The sequence below is a fragment of the Podarcis liolepis genome, assembly GCF_965112155.1.
Source record: "Podarcis liolepis genome assembly, chromosome: 17".
In the NCBI taxonomy this organism is placed as follows: Eukaryota; Metazoa; Chordata; class Lepidosauria; order Squamata; family Lacertidae; genus Podarcis; species Podarcis liolepis.
Window position 1 is genome coordinate 19271607 of NC_139571.1, and position 18965 is coordinate 19290571.

An 18965-nucleotide genomic window follows, 5' to 3' on the forward strand; every position below is an offset into this window, starting at 1 on the left:
TTTTGCCCAAGTGCAAAAAAAAAAAGGGCTGCCACTGCCACGATTGGCAGCTGCTATTCTGGGATGCGCACGATCAAAGCCGTCTTTCCCATAGGGCTTTAGTGGTTCGTTGCGCCAGGGCACCAGACTCTCAGGGGTGCCCAGCGAGTGGAGGAGCTGCGTGGCTTTGCCAGTGACCTCCCCTTTCCCAGCATGTCTGCCAGCTGCGCCCTGTCAACCATATGGCTGGCGGGCATGCAGCTAACCTCCCAAGCCTCAGTGGGAGGAGAGCGGTCCCTGGAGAGGCTTAGGGTGGAAGCTGTGCCCCGCCAACTCTATGCCTGGCCGCCACGCAGCTTCCCTCCCAAGCTTCTGCAAGGATTGCTCTCCCGCAGCGGCTTGGGGGAAAGTTGCGCCCCCCCAATGGCTGGCAGCGCACAGCTTCCCCCCCCCCCACTATCTGTGGTAATTTGGGGGTGCTGGGCGGATATTTGCATCCCAACACCACGTCTACTAAATACAGCCCTGCACACGATTGCCAGCGGACAGATTTTCTCAGCCAGGTAAGACATTTTTTGCTAGGAAAGGGTCTGTTTGCGATTGGCTGCCACTGTGGCAAGTGGGCGATTGTCGGCTGCCGGGGATTGTCAGTGTCAATGCTGTGTGTGAGCATTTTTGGCAATTCTCTCTCTCCCCCTCCCCCCAGCTGTAAAACTTTGGGCAATCCTCCGCAGTTCAGACCCCATGCATGTTTATGTGAAAGTAATATATATATATATATTTGTATATATATATATATATATATATATATATATATATATATATATATATATATATGTTTTCGTAGATTTTCACGGGTACAGGAATGCAGGTTTTGGTGTCCTCGGGTGTCTTCCCGTGTAAAAGTTGGGGTGTCTAGGCGACGTTTCGACGAGGTCTCACTCGTCATCTTCAGGCTGGTGCTTTCGGCTTCTTGTTACTGGAACAGAGCGGGATCTCAGTGTTTGAGTTCCTATAAATACTGTAGAGGGGTGTGGTGTATTGCCTCAAAAGTTCTGGGAACTTCCCCTCTGCCCAGAACTTTTGAGGCAATACACCACACCCCTCTACAGTATTTATAGGAACTCAAACACTGAGATCCCGCTCTGTTCCAGTAACAAGAAGCCGAAAGCACCAGCCTGAAGATGACGAGTGAGACCTCGTCGAAACGTCGCCTAGACACCCCAACTTTTACACGGGAAGACACCCGAGGACACCAAAACCTGCATATATATATATATATATATATTTGCTTCACTGTGCCTCACTTTAGACTTGCTTACAATGAATTGTGTTTGCCATATTGATGCCCATTCACCTGGGGTGGTGAGATCCTTTTAAAACTCTCTTTCAGGTTGAGACTTGAAGTTTTAAATAAACTATTAAGAAAAAACTAAGGAGCCTGGACCAACTGGAAGTGATCCACTTCTTTGAAAAGTGACTCCCATCCCCGAAAACACCCCTGCTAGACAAAGTCCCAAAACCATACAACACGAAGGCTGAATTGTTAACAAATTCCACACATGCGTATGGAAGTGGACAACTGCCAAGAAAGTCTGGCACATTCACATTTGAATTCCAAAGAAGAAACATCTCAAAAATGAGGGGGATTGGTAAAACAAAAGTGGAAAGGAAGTCAAGAAGCAGATCTCTTCAGAATGCATGGGAATTATTCAAAGTCACAATTACAGCTCGGCTAGAATATAAACTCCAATCTGGAAAGGCACCACCAAACCCAAGAGGACTTCAACGTGATTAACAAAAAGAGTCAAGGAATCTATTACAGGCAGAAAATGGAAGTTGACTTGTTCAAATGAGGAGAATGAAAAGGAATACAGTTTTGGAGGGCATGCACACACACAGCCAGGCAGACAACAAGGGGTGCAAACACAGTAATAATAATAATAAAAATAATAATAATCAAAAAGCATATCACTAAAGACATGCAACCCACAATAAAACATATTTAAATACAACAAACAAGAAACCGGCTAGAGATGCAGTTGGATGAGGATGGAGTCAAATATGAGCTAATAGAATGATGAGGAGATTGTAGACTACTTGCTGAAGATATTGGACAGGTAATAATAATAATAATAATAAAATTTATACCCCACCCACCTGGCTGGGTTTCCCCAGCCACTCTGGGCAGCTTCCAGCCGAATATTAAAATACAGTGATTCATCAAATATTAAAAGCTTCCCTAAACAGGGCTGCCTTCAGATGTCTTCTAAAAGTCTAATAGTTGTTTATTTCCTGGACATCAGATGGGAGGGTGTTAAACAGGCCGGGCGCCACTGCTGAGAAGGCCCTCTGCCTGGTTCCCTGTAACTTTGCTTCTCGCAGGGAGAGAACCACCAGAAGACCCTGGGAGTTGGACCTCAGTGTCTAGGCAATTCACATGCCCTTAACTGAACTTCTGTCAGAAAGGGAGTGTGAGGAACAGATGAAATTAGTGGAAACAGGGATTGTTTTAGGCCTTGTTGACAAAAGAGAAATGAACAAGTCCCTGGTTTTAGATGTGTAGTCATGCACAATGCATTTAATTAAGGAATGAAGCCAATGATTTTTATTTTTTTTAAGGTGAATATTTATCAAACTAAAGAAACTAAAACTGAACTAAACTTTTTTTTTAATGAAGAACTAAATTTTACTTATGTAATAACATACTGGCTCCTTTTCGCTTGCTTGTTACGAAAGCAGTCCCTTAGCCCCATAGATCTCTCTCCATAAAAAGGTGGTGAGTCATGAGACTGACAGGCAAGCAGAAGAAAATGGCTGGAATGGATCTTCTGCTTGATCCACTCCAGATCCAGGCTTTTTCTTCTGCCTGCATCTCTCTCCGTCTGCTTCCTTCCTCTCTTCTGTCTTTGTCTCTCCCATATGTCAGGACCACTGAGGACGCTGAGTTGCTGCGCCATACTCTCCACACACACAGCACCATGATCCTTCGTTTTTTGAAATACTAGGGTGTGTCAGGGGCACTGTAAAGCTTCATTGAGAAACAGTCGTAACAGTGCCATGTTTGCTATTCTCTGTGTTGAGTTTTACACCATTTGTGCTCTATAGAAGACATCCGATCAGATTCATCATTTGTAGCAGCTCCCTGGAAAACCAAGGAGCGCTGTGGGATCTGTAACCAAAAAGACACTCGGGAGCAATTCTGCTGAACCGTTCTGGCATCTTGCAAATATTCACTGTTTAGAAAGTCAAGGCTATGGAAATCAGATAAGAGTTGTTTTCGAACAATCAATAGATTTCTTGGGATACTGTGTTTTCCAGACTTCCTTTGTGCACGCGAACTTCTACGGCATCTCAAGGGTGCCACATCAACTACACGCTGTCATGTTATGTGGAAATGCAGCCATATCATTGAAACTTGCGCAAGCTCCCACTACTGCATTAAACATCATCACGCAAAAACAACACAATTAGTGTTTCCTCTTTCTGTGCCAAACAACTAACACGTAAGGGCCAGCCTGTGAATCGTGAATTTGCCCCATAAAGTGACCAGGGAATTCCAAGGGAAACCCTTCACACAAACCCTCAGATCCCATTTCTATAGTCTCATAAAAGAGGCATAAAAATAAAGGTGGCAGCCATCTTCCCCAATTCTTTAGTATTAAGAAGATATGAAGTGTGGAACAGAACAATCTCAAAGCGGCAGACAGAGACCTAGTTTTCCAATGAGCTAAGCAATACAGCCAGATGGGCAAGGTACTACATTATTATTATTATTATTATTATTATTATTATTATTATTATTATTCTCACTTAGGACTGTCTTATCAGTCAATATATTATACTAATCCAGGATGGTACCTGCTACAATCGCTGACAATAAAGGAGTGAGGCCTACCCAGATCACTTTGGCGTTCTAGGTCAGTCATACGCTGCCTGGTGGCTGGTTTAGCCTGACCAAAACCCATTCTGAGCAAATGATCAAGGGGAAAACCCAGAGCTAAAATTTCAGTTGTAACTGCCTGAGACCAGCAGATTGAAATTCACCCTTAAGGACAAGGGGAGCTAGCCGAGTAGGAAAGAATGATAATCTTAGCTAATAGTTGAGTATAGACATCCATACTCTGGCCCCCATAGAGGTACAGAAGTTGGGGTAACGGTTCTGGAAGAGCTGAGCTACTCTGCACACAATATAACGAGACACAATGCAAATTTAAGTATCTGAAGACGTGTGCATGCACACGAAAGCTTATACCCAGAACAAACTTAGTTGGTCTCTACGGTGCTACTGGACATTCTCTTATATACATATATATAAATGTGTGTGTGTGTATACACACATACATACATATATATACACACACACACACACACATATGTATACATATACATATATACATCTACATTACACACACGCACACAAACACATGCACATACACACATCTCTCTCTCTCTCTATATATCTATATCTATAGATAGATAGATAGATAGATGTAGATATAGATATAGATATATATATATCTCAAATGTAACAGTAACAGATAAAGGGCTTGGAAGTGCCCCAGGGAAACTTGGAGATCAGATTCAGTCTTCCTTGTTTCCAACATTGCCACCAACAGGTTATTTCAGCAAGCATGAACTGAAGACTACAGTTACAATACAAGACTACAATATGGGGGATTTTCTTTCCAAATATACTTATTTTTGACCACTGTATAACGCGAAGCAAAACATGCAGAAATCCTAGCATCCTATTTTGTAAGTTTTATTTCTGGTAGTTTCTAAACCTGGTCTTTTGGTTTGCAATTGTTACAAATAATGATCCGTTGAGGCCCTAATGTCCGCACCACAGGATTCTGTTAACAGGCTACAAATTTTGACAGATCTCTCCCTAGAGTTTTCCAATGACCATACTGCAAGTCAGAAATACCTACCTCCGCCCTCGCCGTCTCCCTCAATGTTGGTTGCCCAACAAGAGGCAGAGCAGGAAATTCGCAATTTGCCATGGCAATTCAGAACTGATTTCAGTAGGGGTCTCAAAAGCTACTGAGCTAGTTCAGCCTTTTCCTACCACAGTGGTGGTGCAGGAACTTTGTCAGTCAACGAGCAAGCCCAGCATGCTTTGGTCTGATAAGGGCCTCATCTGCCCCTTCTTCAGACAGAGGAACTGGGGAGGTGGTGGAAGCCAACAGAATGGTACAATCCTTTCCCTTGGCCCTAGAAGAAAGTATTCTCTTCAGTGAGGGGCCACTAGTTTTCCACACAGCCTCTTAAACCCAGGCTTATTGTTTTATCCATTGCAGAAACTGACTTGACAGGAGTCCCCTCAAAACTCCTAAGTACAACTTGGCTTGAATTGCAATTCTTGATTTTCAAAAAAAGATGCTCTTACATTATCAAGAGAGCTGGACCATAAAGAAGGCTGATCGCCAAAGAATTGATGCTTTTGAATTATGGTGCTGGAGAAGACTATTGAGAATTCCATGGACTGCAAAAAGATCAAACCTATCCATTCTGAAGGAAATCAGCCCTGGGCGCTCAGTGGAAGGACAGATCCTGAAGTTGAGGCTCCAATACTTTGGCCACCTCATGAGAAGAGAAGACTCCCTGGAAAAGATCCTGATGTTGGGAAAGATGGAGGGCACAAAGAAAAGGGGACGACAGAGGACGAGATGGTTGGACAGTATTCTCGAAGCTACCAACGTGAGTTTGACCAAACTGCGGGAGGCAGTGGAAGACAGGAGTGCCTGGCATGCTCTGGTCCATGGGGTCACAAAGAGTCAGAAACGACTAAACAACAACAACATCATTATCAATTACAAGCAGTGAATGTGCAGTTGGGAAGCAGAACCAAGACTTAGCAAGGACCACACACTTTCTATCCCCTTCCATAAATTGCATTAAGCCAAACCATGCCCACCCCATAAAAAAAATCACTTAAGTGGCTAACTTTTTATATACTGCCAATTACTCAACCCAACTTTCCAGCTGCAAGCACAATTCGTTTCAAGCACTGGAGAGTCACAACAACTAAGCTTCCTTGCTGCCCTTTTTGGCCCAAAAGCTCAGGAGAGATTCCAAGATCCAAGTGTCAATATGGCAGCCAACTCTGGAACAGGGTGATGAATGGGAACAAAGAGGGGGAAATATGGAACACAATACTTGGACGCTGCCAAGAGAATAATGCAAATGCAGAACCTTGAGACAAAGTCGGGGTGGGGGCGGGACTTTGTCAAACTATTAGCACATGAACAAACTTCGGTTTCACTGCCAAGGGTGACCCATAATGAACTGGAAAACTACAGGATGGATTCAGTGCCTTGAAGTTGATGGACTTTGCTGCACTTGAGAGAGACCTGCAAATCCCTGCCTTCAAGTTATGTACCGTATTTTCCCATGTATAAAAGGCCCCCATGTATAAGACGAACCCTATTATTTGAGCCCAAAATTAAGAAAAAAATAACTGCAACATTCTGTGTATAAGACGATGCCCAATTTTAAACTTAAAAAAAACAAACCTGGGGAAAATATAGTCTTATAGACAGAAAAATATGGTATTTCACATGGTCTACTTCTGTGAGCAGAAAACAGCTGGGGCTGTTTAGTACCACGTGGCTTCCTCAACTGGGACTAAAATACTGATTCCTGTTCCTTAAGGTTCACTGGGCATCTGTACCTGTAAACTGTTTGGGCGTTTTCTGATCCTAAATTCCACTTTTATTTAAGAACTTTATTTTACTAACCCAAAAGTGGCACCATTGGGTTTCTTAAAGGAAAATTATTTTCAGCTCCGCATTGCTAGCTTTGCGCTCTGCACTGGTTGTGAAGGATCAAGTTTTCCTGAAGCGTCCACACATGATTCATTTGATCTTTTTCTCAGAACATTTAAGGTGAATTGCAAAGGTCAGCTTCACTTTCTGGTGTTTTCCCGTCACCCTCGCCCCATGACAACAATTAAGTTACAAGCAGGCAGTTTTAAAATCTGTCAAGACTTCATTTTTCTGTAGTGAAAACCAAGAATTGCTAAGACGATGAACATGCATGTTGCCTTGGCGACAAAACATTGCTCTCCAAAAGCCTTTGCAAACTATTCTTTGATATTAAGCTTTCTATTTCTCACATTACAGATGAGATAAAACACCATGTTCCCCACCACCACCCTTGAAATTCAGAAGTAATGCAATTCAGACTCTTGTTTAAGCAGTAACATGTACGTGTCAGTGCATATGCAAAAACCTAGTGCTTACGTACCTGTTATTTTGTCTCTTACAAGTTTGCAGGATTCTATCTCGCCAATGCTCCCGAACAGACTTTTGAGCTCCTCCTGTGTCATATTCTGAGGAAGATAGTTGACTATTAAATTGGTTTTGCTGTCCTCCGTGTTTCCAGAGTCAACTGGTGATGAGCAGTTGTTGTTTATGGTAGTAGGACCATTGGCTGTGTTATTGCAAGTTGGCCCATTAGACAGTTGTGTTTCCATGGCAGCAATTACCTGCTAAAAACAGAGAAAATGGGAACTGTCAGAATTCATATTTCAGAATCTATTAGCGATTCTAGCCAAGAATTTAAAGCTTTGTCCCTATAAAACAGTGCCCAGCTGTCAGGTCTGCAATAATGGTCTTAACAATAAAATGAAATAGTTTTAATTATCTAGCAATAAAATCCATTTAGAAGTTTTTTAAAAAAAGAACAACAACAAAGGTTCTACTGAAAGATTTTATAAGTTAGGGCTGGGGGGTGGAAATCCCATGAGCTTTAACTGACAGCAAGGGATTAGAAATATTTCCCCCCCTAAGCCAGTGCTGTTATTTCAGTAAATCCTAAGATTTAACTGTACAAATACAAAATTCAGATGAAGCCCCAGAGTTGTTCAGCTAAGGAAAACACAAACTAGAAATTTCAATGCTGATTGCAAAAGCTAAATTAACAATGGCAATCAATGGCAGACTTTACGAAAGGCATTACTAGCAGCAATGTACTGTTTTGGTTACTTTTGCAGTATTGAAGAGATTTAGCCGCATTGGTCACAATGCTGGCAAAATACGAATTTCTGTTCCAAAATGTTGCATTTAAGTGGGCATTTGCCTTCTGACATAAGCCCTTTTTTGCCGGTGACTCTAAGATAGGAAAAGGTGTACCCATCAATTATTACGCAAGTATTTTGACATCGCCTGCTCTTCCCAATGTTCCCAGAGATCTTTGTATCTATGCTTCTAGTTAAACTGGACTAACCTCAAATATTGTCCACCAGAAGAATTGGGGTTGCTCATATAAGATATGACTATTCTAAATGTGTGTACTCATTTCAATGTAAGGTTTGCTACTGCTTGGCCATCGTTGGGTACTGCTGACATCTTACAGCTCAGAGATTTCAATCAAATCTGACGAATTTCATCAATTTAAAGAATTTCAATTAATTTTTCCCCAATACAAAACACAAACCCTATTTCAACTTGCACCAGTAAAACTGTTCTCTACCCTAAAGCTCCACAAATGAACCTCCAGCTTAGAGTCAGCAATTTGCCTTTTGGCAAAACATGCCTTTTTTCTGCCTTTGGGAAGTTCAAGAAGACTTACAATTGTATATTGACAATAATGGGAATAAGCCTGTATTTACATTAATTGCACATATTTTGCGAAGGGATGAGAGGATTATGGATTAACCCAGGAGATAACTGGGTTCCAGGAAAAAAAGAGAAAATCTCTTCAGTGTGTATTTTTAAAGAACCACATCTTCTGGATAAGCAATCCTTTCACTTCAACCAAGATAAACTCTACACAAAAGGCTCTAAGCAAAACTAAACTGCCTAGGCACAAAATGACCAAGAACACCTTAAGCAAGTCACTGTTCAAATATTCCAGCTATACCTGCCAGAAGTTGAATAACTTGGGCCAAAACATTGTTCTTTCTAAAAATAAATATGTTTTTTAAGCATCCGTTGTTTGAAAACAATTTTTAAAAGGCTTCTTCAAACAAAAAAAAACAACCACCACGGTATCATCATATAGCTGCATATTGTATTTTCATATTCAGACAGCAAGAGTGAAATCCTAGACCATCATTCAAATGAACAGATTCAGGAGTCTGGATTCCTTGGAACAGCTCGATCGTTAGATAATGAGATTTTAATCTGAGGGTTGTGGGTTCGAGCCCCACGTGGGGCAAAAGGTTCCTGAATTGCAGCGGGTTGGACTAGATGACCCTAGTGGTCCCTTTATGATTCTATGTTCTGTAATTATGTCTCAGCTACAAGACCATCTGCGCTGTTCCAAATAAAGCAATGCTATTAAACAGGGCTTTTTTGCCAGAGCTCACCGCAGCACCTCTCAGGTGAGCACCATTGGCACTCTAAGAGAACAAGGGAGAAGTTCATGGTGAGATCCATCACTTTTTCTAGAAAAATACATTGCTAATAAATCTGTATTTTAACACACAGTTCCTATCACACTGAAGGTGTCAGAATAAAAACTTAGCTGTCACCTGATACAGATCAGGCTTTTCAACAGTTCCTGATATAAATATATTTTTTCCTCTATTTTTCTTTTTTTTACCGGCCAAAATAATTTGAATGGAATTCTATTAATTTCATCAGTAACCAAAAAAATACACAACATTAATATTTTCCCCCCTCCAAAGTTACTGTTATTCAGCATTCAGACCATACCAAATAAAAGCTTTAATGCAAGCTTTGCTCTTTTGAAATCAAATGTTGACTTGGGTGTTCAACTCCAGTATACTATGAGGAAAGTCGGGGGAACGTTATTCGAGGAAGTCACTTGTATATTTTACAAGTTCAGAGGATGCCCTGAGAGCCCCCGTCCCCCAAAACCAGGGATACAGACTGATTCCTTAAAGAGAAGGTGTGGTATATGCAGAGGTATTCCGAATATAATTTGAAGGGTTTGGTATGGCCTCAGCACTACTTTTTAACATGTCAAAAATTATCCTACAGAATTTAATAAAAAAAATCCCACAGACCCCAGTCCAAGGCTCTGCTGCCCACGAACCACTTCTAAGCAGAGAAGCCACATCACACAGTCTGACTGCCATGTTAGTTTGGAGTTGCCGGCTGCAATATGGACACAAAAAGTACCGTATGTTAGATTAGCAAAAGATAATGCAACAAATCAGTTTGTACAAATTTACCGTTAATTGTCTTTATTATTCCCAGCACGTCCATGCAGTGTGGCTTAATAGAATTTTCAGGCAATTCCAATCTAATCTTTTTCAAATTCGTTTAATGTGCCGCTGCCGTTGCTTTGCATGAATTAAGACACATTTTTTTAGAAGCTTGGTTTTTTTTTTAAAAAAAAAAGGTGGCACAAGCTAGCTTCGTTTGCACCCAAGCCTTAAACCCAGTGCCCCCCCCCAAAAAAATAGGGGTGCTCTCATTTTGACTCAAGAAAACCACCATTTTATAGTTCAAATTGGGAAAAATAAATACAGTAAATTGGACAAAAGTACAAAGATTCATAAAATGTTTAGGGGTATGCGTACCCCTGCATACCCCCCAGAAAAAAGCACTGCTTAAATGTATAATAAATGCATGTGTTGTAGACAAGTGTCTACGATGAGCACATTGGGGCAGGCAGGGAGAGGGAATTAAATGCCTAATGGAGACAGGTAGAATGAGAAAATGTAGCTGAATTGTGTGTCCATGGGCTATTTTATACATATTCCCCTTAATAAAAGCCTTCTAAATTACATATCAGTTGCCGTCTAGCTCTGTTAGAATCCACCCTGTTCATAAATAATATCCTTAGTAGGATATAAGTTGCTTTGTTCAATTTGATGTCGTAATAGCACCCTCATTCAGTGTGTTATTTATTGGGAAGCATTAGTGAGAGCTGAAAAGCATTACAGAGATGGAACAACAGAGCCACTATAAATAAATGGTCTTCAATAATGCGTTGTTCCCAGGCACACAGAGAAATTAAGTTAGGCCCCATGCAAATTGTAAACCTGCCAGGATTCAAAATTTTGCAAAACTAGGCAGTGACAAATATTGCTAATGTGTCATTTACAACAGATTACAGCTTTCTGAACTTGGGTCAGCGCTGGCAGGATAGTCAAGGCTGGACAGAAGGAATTTTTTTAAAGACAAAACCATGAATAGACAAAGCTAGCTTTGCTAACTCTTCCAAGCTGGATTCATTTGCCAAAATACAATTGTATGCCAATCTGTCCTGTTAAAACATAGATACATGTATGTAAACACGGCATGGGGGGGGGAAGAGACTGCCTTTTGGAGCCAATTCATTCTTTGGGACAATTAATTTTTGGCTTTCAATCACACACAGGCCAAACTGAAGAGAGCTTAGCTCGGTCTTGCAAAGAGAGTTCCACAAAAATTCCTAGCTAACGGGAAAGGAGTTACTGAACATCACAGCTTTCGTTAGGTTATTTGTAGCACAACAAGAGCTTGAAATAAAATGTTATCTTCCAATTTACAAAAAAAGAGGAGGGAATCCCACTTTATCACATACACAATGCAAGTGCTACAGACAACCATGTACGCAGCAGGTTTAAACTTTCATATTGCAGACATTATTTGGTCTAAAGTTCAAAATCGTTAAGATTAAAATGCAGCCGCTGCAAAATTAAGTATATTAATAGTCAACTAGCTCACTGGATTGCTCACAAATCTGCACCACTACGTATATAGCCTCAATTAAGTGGTAAGGCACCTAAGCTGTAGAATTTTCTCTATCCACTGCAAAAAGCACACACTCTGCTATAAAACAGTGAATCCTCCAAGGACAGAATTATCAAGTTACAAGTTGAATATGAATGAGATAAGCTGGGGGAAATTCAACACGAGATGGAACACATACTGAACAGGAATGACATTTATTAGCTGTTCATGTAATACCTTGACAAACCTGATAAAAGCAGTGGTACAGGATACATTTAGTGTCATGTCATTGTACACATTCGCTAGAAGACACATCACACTTCACTATATCATAAAATAAAATAAAAAATCTCCTACATTCTTCCAAAGGAATAAAAGATGTCAGCAGCTACAGTGGTACTGTGAGCTTTTAATACAATGGTAAGCAAAGACAAAAAGGCTGTGCTCTTTCTGGGCTAAGCCAGAAGATGATGGTTGCTTAGAACTATATCCAGGCCTTAAACAGGGGAAGGCAGGCTACACAACCAGAGTTGGAAACTCAGCTATATAAGCCAGGCGCCAAATGGCTCATTAAACCAGGGTTACGGTTGCCAAAGCAGAATGTCTAGTGGACATTCTGGGACCGGACGGCTCAAAAGTCGAATTTTCCAATACAATGGTTTGGGTTCCTGAAATTCGTTCCGATTGTGCAGGTAAGATATAACAGATGGAATTCTACAGGATGTGTTGCTAGTGAATGAAAACAGTTGTCAAGATCCAAAGATCTCCATAAGGTGGAGATGTCAAGGTGCCGTCCTGGCACCTGGGCATCTACCTTCACTTGGTGGCAAGTGACTAATAACCAGGTGCAAAATGCGCCTGGTGATATTATTGTACACAACCAGTCTTTCCTTTTCCCTGAAGCCCACACCTCAAATAGCCTTTCCGGAGGGCAGCAGGAGACCTATCAATTGTTTCCCACAATATTTGCAACGGCAAGGGTACCAATACAAAATATTTGGCAAAGAAATACGATGTCCTGAAACCGACTACCTCCATCTCTGCGTTCTTGCTACTGTGCTCTGTAATAATATGCAACGTGTGAGATAGCGTGTTCTCCTTCATGGAGAGCATGTGTTGCAGTGGGGGTCTATCAAGACATCCCACTGTTGCTGGGCGGGTGAAGGTAGTTGGCCACTGCTGCGATTGGGCTCCTCTTGTCGTTGGAAGAGAAGTTTATGTTGCCATTTTGTGATTGACAGTCAGAACTCTTAAATTCCCTGTGTGCAGCATTGAGCTTCCTCTTTTCGCTGCGCGCATCAGATCACCTGCCCACGCTCCCTATATTTAGGGTTGTTCGCGTTGACCTTGCTATGCCTGTCATGGGGTCGTCTGCTTTTGGGGAAGGGCGCGATAGGAATTTTGTCCATTTGGCTGATTGGCTGGTGCCATTTGGTTTTGGCCTACTGCGTAGTAAATCGTCACAACTTGTAAGGTTGCGGTTAGGCATTGGTTAAAACTGGTTGGTGGAGGGGTAAGGATTGGCTGTGCCTGCCCCTCCAATGCTAGGGCCACGCAAGAGCCCCTGGGAGCATTTGGGAAGAGGTGAGGGCATGGTACCCAGCTCCATCTTTCTCCCCAAAATGTTTTCCCTTTCTGACTTTCGTGGGCATGCGAATGTCAGTCTGTCCCTGTGCGGGATCAAACAGTCGCAACCAATGCCTAAGCAACCAGTGAAGTCACATTTTTTCTATTTTAATAAAGTTGTGGCCAAAATTATGCCAAAAACCTTAAACAAAAATTCTGTGTGAATTGCGTTTTATTGGGGTGGCTTGGGGACCTCGACATGCAAATCTTTCTCACTATTAAGACAAGAAAGAGCTCCTTCAAAGGAAACCACTCCTCTACAAATTGCCAAAGAAATTTCCCAGGAATAAGGGGAAGTGGAAATGAAAAACTTCAAGAGAACTATTGTACATACTCTTAATGTGCACAGAAGCAACACGGGCCATTTAAGATTAAAGGGAAATTGTCTCAAGAATAAACTGCAGACTTTGGAAAAATCCCGCTTCTAACATTACAAAAACAGCCACTCAATCGGAATGCAAACCAAGCAATTAATGTACAGAGATTTGAGGTTTGAGGTTTGTATGGAAGCACAGAGGACATGCCAGAGACAAGCAAGTCATTGGAAGGAGGACAGCAGACACTCCAAGAACCACTCTGGTCAGCAACCGAAATAAATCGATTTAACAAGAACATTGGAAACTTTTAGGATGTGTTCCAACTCTAGGAACAAGTAATGGTGTGTTCTTGAATCAGCACCACTATTGCTTACACACAGAAAAATGTCCTACCTTGATGTTTAAGAAACAAAGTGAATCGCCTTTTAGCGATAAGAAATCAGCATGTTATGGCAAGCGACGATAAATGCAACATTAGGCCCACGGTAGAAATACACAACCCTCACAAGAGCACTGGCAAATCCCACATTCTTCCAGTATTATTTAAGCCAAGGAATGAGCCTATGTTTATCCCCATTTCTGCCAGTGGAAGCCCATGAAGGGGCACTGGGGAAAATAGGGATAAACATGGGCTCATTGCAGGCAGAGGGGAAGAAAACGTTTTGCTAGGCCCGTGACCAGTATGGTGCATAATGAAATTTCAGTTTTGTTTCATTTTTACGCAGGTAATGGAGATTGTCTGCACAAATTCAACATGCCCAATGATCCTTAGACTTTAGCTACCTTGACACAAAATTTTAAGTATCAGCTGCACGCAACCTAAACATAAAAACGAAAGTCAAAGTAAAAGTTCTCACAAGGACAGTCAGCCTATTTTTAGATTGCTTGCATCTAGCATACCTTTTAACACCCTCACACCCCCATTTTAAGCACCTGCATATCCATGGGCAGAAACGGAGCAATAATGTAAATTCAAGCTAAGAGTATAAGCTAATTATTTTATTTTATTCTAGTCTGCTCATCAAACACAAACCTTTGCAGTATCACAGAAGCATCGGTTGTCCCATACGGGGATCAAACCTACAACCTTGGCACTATCATCACCATGCTCAAACCAGCTGAGCTATCCAGGCTATTTCACTTTTTACCTGCAACTCAAAAGGATGGCACCAAGTTTAACATGGCCCACAGCCAATGCCCAGCCAGCCGGCAAAACACTGCCCACCCAGAGCTTATTGGCCGTTTTGATGCCAGCATTTTGGTGGGGAATCCCCTCTTCCTTGATTCTGCCAGGTGGGGAATTCCCCTAAGTGCTGGCAAGACATGTGGGCTCTAGTTGCTGGGGAAGGTGAACAGAGGTGAGGTCCACAACCACTGCCCACCTGCAGTGGCGTAGCGTGGGTTGTCAGCACCCGGGGCAAGGCAAGTAATTTGCACCCCCTAACCCGTGGATTTGCGCCCCCTAACCCTAACCCCCAGATGTTGCGCCTGGTGCGGCCGCCCCCCCTGCACCCCCCACGCTACGCCACTGCCCACCTGGGAAGGGATGGGCAGCCAATCTGATCTAAGCTTTTCCACCACGATTCCTCTTTCTTCATAATCCTAGAAACAGTACGTGGGAGGAAAAAGCCTCTTGAATATCTTGGACTCTCATTGTTTATTGAGTGCCGTCAAACTCCGAAAACACTAAAACGCTTCGCAGTGTGCTTCAAGTCCTGGCATTAACCTCTCGAAAAGGCAGAAAGCTACAGCAGAAGCAATGTTCCCCAGTCACTCTGGGTGGCTCCCAACAGAACATTAAAAACCTGATAAAAGATCAAACATTAAAAACTCCCTTAAACAGGGCTGCCTTCTGGTGTCTTCTAAAAGTCTGGTAGTTGTTTATTTCCTTGACATCTGATGGGAGGGCGTTCCACAGGGCAGGCGCCACGACCAAGAAGGCCATCTGCCTGGTTCCCTGTAACTTGGCTTCTCACAGTGAGGGAACCGCCAGAAGGCCCTTGGAGCTGGACCTCAGTGTCCAGGCAGAACGATGGGGGTGGAGATGCTCCTTCAGGTATACTGGGCTGAGGCCATATAGGGCTTTCAAGATCAGCACCAACACTTTGAATTGTGCTCGGAAACGTACTGGGAACCAATGGAGGTCTTTCAGGCCTGGTGTTATATGGTCTAGGTACAAACTACAGTGTGCAACCTTTTTTTAAAAAAATAGGACTTACAAGGAGCCACATTAACAATAACACATCCTCAGTGAGACTTCAGAATGCCTTCCGACCACTGCATAAAGTTCTGTGCCTGAAAAATTTGCATTAAAACATTTGGCTGCTCCATGGGAATACTTTCATCTGCATTTCTACAAAGCCCGGCTATATTTCATCAATAGCCCATGTAGGGTTGTTACAACCATTTAAACAAGATGTACTTTTGTATGGCTGAAATGGGGGGGGGGGGTGTCATCATTTTCTTTTCTTTTTAATTATTTTTTATTAAGGTTCATGAAGAAAAATACAAAGATTATTGTCTAATGTCTTTTTTTTTTGTCCAAACTAAAAGATGAATCCAAGGGCAAAAAAAGAGAAAGAAGAAAAGAAAAGAAAAGAAAAGAAAAGAAAAGAAAAGAAAAGGGGAAAGGAAAAAGAACAAGATAAAGAAAAATGAATATAAAAATAAACAGTAGAGCTGGGCGATAATATTGCTTAATTGTCTGAAACCAATATGGCTTCCAGATTGCGATACCAGTTTCAGACCATTTGAGATGGCACTACATCGTGCACAAGCTCTCAAATTTCTTCCCCTAGCATCCCACTATTTCAGAAGATATAGTATTTATGTAAGTAGCTAAACACATGTGATCATAAACTCAGGAAATTATGCCTCAAGACTAAGAAAGAAGGAAATGCAGAAGATCGAGTTTGCTTGTTAAGGGGTACACAACCAAGAAGTGTGTTGTCTCATGCAACACACTTTTTCACCAAAGGTGTTTCATTTACACCTAAAAATGTGAAGCATGGATGCAAACAGCTGCTGTTTGCAAACACTTGCAATACAGATTTTATTAATATCATAGGCTTATATTCTTTCCATTTATATCCCGTCTTTCCTCCAAGCAGCCTAAGGTGGCATGCGTGGTTTGTTCCCTTTTGATTTTATCCTCACACCAACCCTATGAGGTTGTGGTTAGCCTGAGAGACTGTGACTGGCCCAAGGTTACACAATGAGCTTTGTGGCAGAGTGTGGAAATGAACTCTGATCTCCTAGGTCCTTAATTCAATGCTAACCACTATGCCACACTAGGGCTGGGCAATATACAGTGGTACCTCCGGTTACAAGCATTATTCGTTCCGGAGGTCTGTTCTTAAGCCGAGACCGTTCTTAACATGAGGTGTGCTTTCGCTAATGGCGCTTCCCGGTATGCAACTTCCGCTCGCATCCCGGGGCAAATTTCGCAACAAGCGGCATCTACTTCCGGGTTGGCGGGGCTCGTAATCCTCAGCATTCGCAAGGAGGATGGTACGTAACATGAGGTTCTACTGTATCAATATATCATCCACAACCGGTTTGAAGTCCATATTGTGATATTGGTTTCATGGTTATTGGCCTGCCAATATTATCGCAAATCATGTATATGGGTGTATGTATGTGTTATGCAAAAGGCAAGATTGGGTGGTGGGACATGAAGCTAGCCAATATATAGAAAGCACCATCCTTATTTTCAGACATTGTGATTTATCCATGTATTGCGATGTTTAGTTGGTGGTATATCACAACGTAGAAAACCAGATATCTCCCAGTCCTACACTATACTGGTATATATCCCAACCTTCCAATAAAAAATCAGTGTGCCTTTCAAAACACCAGAATAACACATTACAGAATACAAATTTTCAGGAAGAAATCTAAAGCAGCTGAAAACAAGATCCATTTCCAATTTGGGTTTTTTAAAATAAAAATAAGAAGTTCAAACTTATCTCTGCTGAAAAGTTTCGTTAACAATACGTATTTCAGCTACTGTTGTGGTTTCGGTTTGGGGTTTACCCTTCTTAAAAACAACTAAAATTTAAAACAAAATGCCTTCACCTTGTTCCAAAACGATAGTACAGGTGACCCTCTTTGAAAGCATTTCATAGGCAGCACTCTACCATGAGGAAGGCTCCTCTCTCTGTACCTCAATTGGTACTGGCACCTGAAGAACCACTTCCAACAATGGCCTTACAATACAAGAAGATGATCCTGCAAGATGTGACTGACAGCTGAGGCTCAATTTCCTTTCTTTTGCGTAATGGATTTTATTAAACCTTCCAAATTATTATATAAATCCAATCATATATATATCAGCATGTGGCTTTTTTTGTTATACCTTTTCTTCTTGACTTTACGTCCTTCCTTCCCCGGTGTCTTTTTAAATAAATAAATAAATAAATAAATAAATAAATAAATCCCACTCAATAGCTGCATTAAAAGACATCTGCATTTATTTTCTAAGCCCCTAAAATCCATTCTCTACAATTTCTGTTGCTCCATTCTCAAATCCTGCACGTGATTTCATATAAGTGATAATTCGATAGGTTGCCCACCAATGGGCCTCCATCTTTCTATGAAAATATCATCATGTTGTCCTCTTGGTTTTAAGCAGTCGGTTTCGCCATTTCTGCACAGGCTGAGGTTCGAATTTATTCCAAATATCCAGATGAGCTCACTTAGAACTTCATAGCATAAATACCAGGGAGCAGCTGTCTAGTGCCACCTTCTGGAATCAGATGTAGTCAAGAAACCACTGTGAAACGTGTCCCCAACTTGCAACCCAGAGAGGCTATCTGAAAGAGCACTGTGGCTGTTAGTATCTATAATACAGTGCTCCCTTGGTTCTCAAACGCCTTGGTACTCAAACAACTTGGAACCCAAACAATGCAAACCTGGAAGTAAGTGTTCTGGCTTGGCAACATTTTTCGGAAGCTGAACGTGCTCTGTTTTGAGTGTTACACTTCCGCTTTGAGTGTTACGCTGAGGTCTGTCTGCTTTTGCTATTTATTTTGCGTTTTTGTGGCTCTTTTTGTTTTGTTTCTGTGACCGTGTGGAACCCAGTTCAGCTACTGATGGATTGATTGTGTGACTGCAGTACATCACTTACTGCTTTCATTTTATGGATCAATGGTCTCGTTAAGATAGTAAAATTCACGTTAAATTGCTGTTTTAAGGGTTGTTTATTAAAAGTCTGGAAAGGATTAATCCATTTTGCATTACTTTCTATGGGAAAGCACACCTTGGTTTTGGAACGCTTTGGTTTTGGAATAGACTTCCAGAACGGATTAAGTTTGAGAACCAAGGTCCGACTGTATCCACAAAAAGATAAGCAGGGATCTCACTGCCCTGTCCTTTTCTTAGCAAAGGCCATTTGTCAGAACAACTA

At 41.7% G+C, this 18965-nt stretch overlaps 1 protein-coding gene across 25 annotated transcripts in view; it reads right to left on the minus strand.

Annotated features, from left to right (window-relative positions):
* The window catches only part of ELAVL2 (ELAV like RNA binding protein 2), a 155489-nt gene that overhangs the window by 48140 nt on the left and 88384 nt on the right, over positions 1 to 18965 (minus strand). For 13 of the 25 annotated variants that reach the window (XM_083482313.1, XM_083482317.1, XM_083482306.1 and 10 more), the window contains exons 2-3: positions 9959 to 10049; positions 7231 to 7474 (exon numbers count right to left, since the gene is read on the minus strand). In XM_083482313.1, coding sequence (XP_083338439.1) covers positions 7231 to 7474; positions 9959 to 10049 — 335 coding nt within the window. The remainder of the gene's footprint in view (positions 1 to 7230; positions 7475 to 9958; positions 10050 to 18965) is intronic. The other 12 variants (XM_083482319.1, XM_083482318.1, XM_083482323.1 and 9 more) reach the window with 2 other exon arrangements.